Here is a 7500-nt window from a genome sequence, read left to right on the forward strand (position 1 = left end):
GTATACGGAAAACATATTTTAAGGAGAAAAAAAGTTGGATAGTAGAAGTTGTAGTGTCCATAATGTTCGCTTAGGTAAAATATAAGCTATTTACAAGGTAATTTTTTGCATTTTAATTTCACAAAAAATTACCTTGTAAATAGCATAGAGGTTGTAGTATTTACATATAAATGATGTGAAGCTACATTTGGAGTCCGACACTGAGTGCAAGGGGATGAACGGTCCAATTTGCTTACGTTTCTTTGCAAGATTAAGCAATTTAAAATCGCTTTACTTAAAGATTATAGCCCGGACAACTGAACAAGTAGGTTCAAGTTTCAGAAATATTCAGTAGCTTTTGCTACACAACAACAAATTTTCCGGTTAATCCAGTTTCGAACTCTTCTCACTTAATTTGGTAAAAAACACTTACAACAAATGGCATACAGCGCGAAAATAAGGTCGGTGACGCCATCTTTAGGGGTGGCGAATGGTACCTCGAAAAACGCGAGTCTCTGAAAATTTTGGCAAGATCTCGAAATCTCGAAAATGTTTTTGGTAGGTCTCGAAGTCTCGTTTTTGCATGGTTTGTTTTCACTTTTTTTGAATCTCGAAACCTTTTACCCAGGAATCTCAGGCTCGGATTTTTAACTGGGATCTCGGCGTCTCGGCGAGTCTCGGATCATTTTACCATTCGCCACCCCTATCTTTTTATTGCATTTTTAAAATGTCCTGTGTATGAATATCAATTGTGCCAAGTTTGAAAAAAGTCTGGATAGTACGTCATTTTCAAGGGAATTACCTTAATGTGAATTTGTCTACAAGAAGAGCCAAAATTGTCTATCAAATGCAGATGTGGAATCGTAATGCAACAGGTCATGGTGGGAATTTAATTTCTTCTCAGTTGAACCATCACAACTCTGACGGTGGAAAATTAAAAACACTAAAAATACACTAAAAATGAGAGACGTGCTTCAATAATAACCCCAAAACACACGAAAATCTTAATTTCATTTTAGCTTAAAAGCCCTTTGAATAATGACCCCAAAACAGCACACAAAAATCTTAATTTACTTTTAGCTTAAAAGCCCTCTTTCACGAAAGAGGCATCGATCAGCTCATGCCGACCTCATCGATCTTTCATCGTTTGATTCACTGACGTTTTGGCAAGGTGGTTCTCAAAATTCAGAATGTTAGGAAAATACTGAAGGCTTCAATCAAGCATTATGAACAAGTCACTGGTGAATACGAGTTGCTTTTTTCTTACAATGAACGTGGGCCAAACGGAAGCAACATTTATGGCAAATGTTGTTACGTGTATCTTAAACTCGCTTCTTTCTCCGATAACATGTGCTGGGAATTTTATCATTGTATACGTGATTTGGAAATCACGAGACCTTCATTCGCCATCTTTTTTTCTTCTGGGTTGTCTCGCAGGTGCAGATTTCCTTGTGGGAGTGATCTGTCATCCATCTTTGGTTGCTAGCAAAATAGCCGAACTTCAAGGAGATCCAAGCCTTGTGTGTTCATTGAGAATTTTTCAGACCTTGAGTGCGTGGATAACAGGCGGCGTATCTTTGCTCCTTTTAGCGCTTGTGTCCATCGATCGCCTTCTTGCTCTCACACTTCATTTAAGATACAATTCCGTTGTCTCGATTTCTCGCATGCGTTTCGCAGTTTTGTTAATATGGGTTGCCACTGCAACTACTGTATCATTGAGGTTTGCAGTTACCAGCTGGCTAGTTATCCCGTTACTATCACTGCTCATTACTTTTCTTGTCATTGCGTTCTGCACCTACAAAATATTCCACATCGTTGGAAAACATCGACGACAAATACGAGAGCAAAACATGGCCATGAACGTGGATGCGAATGAGTCGAACGAGCTCAAATGCAGAAAATCAGCGGTGACTGTTCTTTATGTCTATGGTTTGCTCCTAACGTTTTATATTCCATTGTTTGCAACGGTTCTTGCGGACAACATGATTGGGTCTACTCCATCCGTGAAGATTGCTTACGACTTTTCCACAACAGCTGTTTTCATCAACTCGCTTTGGAATCCAGTCGTGTACTGCTGGCGAATACGAGTGATACGCCAAGCTGTGAAAAGTGTGCTAAGAAGACCACAGCAACATTAACAAAAAAACGGTCGAGCAAAGATCTTCTCAATGTATAGTGCGAGACAGATTTCACCAAAAGTAGAAACGCTTTCCAAAATGCATGCTGTTTTCTTCCAAAATCTTGTTGGTGATGGTAATTTCTGCACTTCGAATCTCACTGAAAGTCAGAACTAGCTGCAGAGACAATGGGTCTACTTCTGATCTCCAGTTGGAACTGTATTCAAAAGAATTGCGTTTCACAAGGAGAAAGTTGCATTCAATATTTGCTTTATATTAATTTAAGAATGTTATAGAAATATGTACCTTGTTGATCTGATATCATAGTTGCGCCTTTTCACTCGTCAAAAGAACAATTTCCGTACCATGTTTGTGACCGCATGAATAGCATATGAGCCTGCTTTTCCACACGCGCAGCACGACAGCTCTTATTTCACCGCGAAAACGACCTTGTTGCAAGTAAGTTAAAAAGTGTAACTTCCTACAGTCTAACGAGAAAAAGTGCTATCAAGGCACAACCTATAACTGTAATAGCGGACTTCGCTTCGTCGCGAGGTAAGAAATATTGTAACTTAGGCCATCTGTGCGAGAAAAGAAAAAAAGCAAAAGGTTTTGGTCACCCTACGACAGTACGTACGTCCACCCCTCCTTATTTGCCAGTGTGACCCGTATCACCCGAGCATACCACGTGCTTAAGTTTAGAGCTCATCGAGGTCATCTGTTTTCTTTAGGTTGACGGCTGACTAGGTACTTACTGGGCTTCGATTAGATCGCAGGCTCAAGTCAGGATAACTTACTGTAAGAATAAACTAGCCGCTCCATGAGCGTACACTTGTTAAGATCTACAATTCCCGCATAATCATAAACCACGGGAAAAAAAAAACCTTTGAATTAGTAGGCACAGTTCTTAATGTGAATTTGTCGACAAGAAGGGCCAAACTTTTCGAGGAGCTAACAGGAAATATCAATAGTCCGGTAGCAGAGACCAGAAAATCGGGGTTTCGTTCAACCCATGAGTGAGAAAGGGTTTGACAGTGGATTTTATTAGACCAATACCTGCTGAGTAAGGCTCGCTACGTCGTAAAGTCGAAAGGTGGTAAACGACCCGAGATAAAGGAGGGTTTAGCTTCGATACTGTTTCGTCAGCGTGAAAACGAGGCTGAAAAGGGCATGACATTTGTTTGCTCCTTTTAATTTCTTACACCCTTATCAACATTTGCGGTCTAAATACCCAGGCGGTACCAAATATTTGCTTCATGGGTTTAAGCCTTTTAACGGTCTAAAATGCTCACTCCACCTTTTACAGGTATTTTGCTCTTTGTTTAATTAATGATCAAAGATCAATGCTTGGTCGATTGAATGACTTAACAAGAAAACTAGGCTGATGCTTTAAGTTGCTTTTTGTTAGAGATGACAGTTCTAAAGTTTTCGGACTGTCACTGCTATGAATCCTTGAGGAACTAACATATATTCTTTTCAAAAAACGGTTTACATGTAGTAGCATAATGCAGTCTTGACTAACATGTCCGCTATATAAACCAAACGTTTTTACAACCGACAGTTACAAACAGTTTCAATTATGCAACACTACTACTAAACAGAAACTGCGTTAGAACGTTGATCAATTTTTACCCAATTGGAAACAAACCAGTGCATCTTAAATTTCAATAATTTGGCTTGATTTACGTTAATTGTTACCCAATGAGTGCTCTAGCGCTAGGGCGACTAGACACTTAAATAAAATTCCTTTCCATTCCTTTTTGTCAAAGCATTACGTGAGCGTTTTCTAGAGTAGTTAGCTATTTATGTGGTTAATGAGATGCCTATTGTAGCTATAGCTAGTCGTTGTCACTATCTTCAGAGTCACTGTCAAAATAGAGCGATGTGCGATGAGGGTTGTCGCGGGCTTTCTTTATCTGCCTTGCACAAACAGGACTTTGTACATGGATTGCCAGTACCAGAGTAGGAAAAATTTGCACGACACATAGATCTTCTGCACTGAAATGTCATTAATTCAAGAAGTCTTCTTGGTGCTGGGTCCCTGGTCATCAGGACAGGTTTCAATTATACCTCTTATGTACCAACCGTTACCTTCTGGTGGTTGGGCATCGCTGTCAAAGCATTCTTCCACACGTATGCCTGATAATTGGTTCGCTTGATGAGTTGGGTTAAGGCGTCTAAAGTAGGCGGTAGTATTTCGCTTCGCTGTTGTTTTTTTTTTGGTAGTTATATGTAGTATAACTGAGTATTTTTGCTCCTTGTGTACAGTTTGACTCGTCCCAGCGATACTACACATAAAAAAGCGTCTAATAGACTATACATATTTTGATGAAACTATTATAGTTATTGTCAAAAGTTTCAGTTCCTCTCTTGTTTACATTATTTCTCTCATCAGTTTATCTCCATGGGGTCCTAAAGCGAGCACAATTTATAAAGTACTTTAAAACGTATTTCTACTTTTGATGCGGCTGTGGCCGTGATCTTCGATGTAGGATAAAGGTCGCAAACATAAGCTTCCACTTTGGCTACTGTTCTCTCATTCAACTGTTTCCTTTGACCCACAAGCCGCAAGGCATTTTGGTGGGCAGCACTGCGCTTGAGTACAACCCAGTCTGTCTTTTTTCCAATCCCGGCCAATGAACTGGTCGAGTCACAGCCAAAAGTGCGCTCTCCCAGTTCTTGAGACACTAAGCGCACCGGAACAAATCGTAACTGGTCCCTTCCGCCTCTTTGGAACCATAATTCTTCACACGAAAGGCTGTGAAAGTGCGACGTACATATGACAAGTACATCCGTATCTGGTGATTGGATGACTATCCTTGCTGCATTCTCATGCGCACTTTTCGTGAAGTAACAATCGAGTATCAGCTTCTTCGTGGTTTGATTGAAGACCAGGAATATTAGAGACCTTTAGATCCACTTTTACGGCTAGCCTCAAACTGCTGGAAGTCACGTGACTAGCGCTTGCCGTCACGTTCGAATCTAAGTTTTCACGTTTTCAACGGCGGAAGAAAGGTTTTCACGTAAGTCATTTACCTCAGCTCTTCATGGCGTGGAAGTTACGTTATCCAACGTATGAACGGGGCAAATATAGAAAGCAACTTTGTATCTTTCATTTCATGTGAACTAAAGAATCAAAACAGCAGTGGTTTTATTTTTTTCATTGACTGAAACATCACCACTGAGCATCGAGGAAATTCAATATGGCGGTCACTGCAGCGTTCTACTTGTATACTTGGAACTAAATGCACGAACTATCACAACTTCTAACGCCAAACCGCAAACACGTGGATCTAAACAGGTAACTAATATCTGAACACGTGTCGCTGCTGATGCTCACAGCTTTTCCTCCGTCTCTAACTGACCCTCCTCCTATGATAATCTTCTTATTAGCTTCTCTTGTCCTATCTGGCAGAGCGAGTTAAATACGAATTCGCAAAGATTTGTCTTGTTTTTGTAGTTGCTTATATGCGTATCCCACTGCCTTGGAATTGGGGTGGGGTTACTACAAATCTTTACTTCAAGGGCTGTGGATGCCCCCCGTCTTGAAGTAATCAGTAGTCTGATCTGCCAGTAAAGACAACCGGGAATTACTTTTTTTCCTTTTGGTCCACACTCATGTCCCTCACATCAAACGCTCTTCGCGAAAACACCCTTACATTCTTTGATCTCCTTTTTTATGTAGTTTGCAACTCGAAAAATATCCTCAGCTGTCTGCTCACTGTTTTTTTGGTCTTTTCTTTTGCTTTCAAGAGCTGCCGGGTGTATTGTTCGCCCATGCATTCAGAACATCTTGTATCTTAACAGTAATCGAGTAAACAATCTCAGGCTTGCTTCGATTTGATGGCTGAAAGAACACTATTTCATCACCAAAGTGCTGTTCTAAACGACTTTTGCTGACCACGTGCTGTTCGGTGTAGCTTACTGAGCCTGTACCTCTTTTGTCTAAACTTTCTTGAAACCTTAGTAACAACGATGCCATATCGTATGCCTTTGCTTTTTTAATCCCGGTGGCTAAGTCGTCAGCCAATTTTTGAAAGGCGGGCTCGTACAGCAAATCTGTCATTTCGGCTTGATTTCCCTTCTTAGCAAGATACAAAGAGAAACACGATTTTTGTGATATTTTGCATCAGCTGCTACAAGGTCGTCATTGACATGTAAGTAAAGATATTTAAAGGTAAAAATAATAAACAGTTGTTTTCTTAAGTCTTTTTTGTCCCCAACGGAGAAAATACCTTAACTTAATAATCAATACAAAGTGTATACTTACGGGCAAAACAGAGACCAAGAAAGCACGTATCCTCCTATGGCGGCAGCCATGTTCTATTTTAAAGCCTCGATCTCGAAAATAATGGAAACGAAGACAAAGTCCAGTCTTTATCGCTGGGTTTTTGTTTTAACTATTGATTTCATGATCTTCCTACTTCCTTTATAACTTTTCGTTATTCATACTCATTCTTTTATTCATTTACTCATTCATTTATGCATCACTCACTCATTCTAATTCATTCCTTCATTAAGTTATGTCTTCATTGAATCAGTTGTTCACTCTCTTTTAACAGGGAGTTTAAGAAACGGCAAGTAGGTTTACGGTCCTCTGCATCACGACGACGTGAAATCACCAAATTCGAGGTTTTGACGACGACGTAAGCTTGCAACAGAGAATCTTTCATTCTCTATTTTCACTCTTAAACCGCTCGTACCAATTTATTTTTTGGATACCTCGCCCATATTGTAGGACGTGAACGAGACAATAATCGTGAAAGACTTATGATAGAGCCACCTTATATTTTGAGGTGACGTTTTCGTCGACCGTAGCCGTCGTAGATCTTAAAGTCCCTAATATAGTGGACATGTTGGTCAAGACTGCCTTATGTTACTACATGTAAACCGGTTTTTGAAAAGAATTTATGTTAGTTCCTCAAGGATTCATAGCTAGCAGTGACAGTCCGAAAACTTTAGAAGTATCATCTCTAACAAAAAGCAACTTAAAGCATCAGCCTAGTTTTCATGTTAAGTCATTCAATCGACCAAGCATTGATCTTTGATCATTAATTAAACACAGAGCAAAATACCTGTAAAAGGTGGTGTGATCATTTTAGACAGCCAAATGTTTAAAGGCTTGGAATGACAGAGGTTGAGAATCACATTGTATTCTTGTTTGTAAAAAGACAAGGATTTTTCATATGTTTAAGGGTTTCTTAAGGATTTTTCTTGTCACGTGAATAGTCACGTGACGTCGGTTTATGGTACAATTAAACCCATGAAGCAAATATTTGGTACTGCCTGGGTATTTAGACCGCAAATGTTGATACGGGTGTAAGAAAAGGAGCAAACAAATGTCATGCCCTTTTCAGCCTCGTTTTCACGCTGACGAAACAGTGACGAAGCAAAGCCCTCCTTT

General features: G+C 39.9%; 1 protein-coding gene across 1 annotated transcript; it reads left to right on the forward strand.

The window, feature by feature from the left end:
• The first annotated feature begins 1247 nt into the window (after window positions 1-1247).
• Window positions 1248-2117, forward strand: LOC138033082 (trace amine-associated receptor 1-like). Its single transcript, XM_068880848.1, has one exon. The coding sequence runs from the start codon at window positions 1248-1250 to the stop codon at window positions 2115-2117; it is 870 nt and encodes a 289-aa protein (XP_068736949.1).
• The last annotated feature ends 5383 nt before the right edge of the window (window positions 2118-7500 follow it).

Source organism: Montipora capricornis, chromosome 2 (genome assembly GCF_036669925.1).
Source record: "Montipora capricornis isolate CH-2021 chromosome 2, ASM3666992v2, whole genome shotgun sequence".
NCBI lineage: Eukaryota > Metazoa > Cnidaria > Anthozoa > Scleractinia > Acroporidae > Montipora > Montipora capricornis.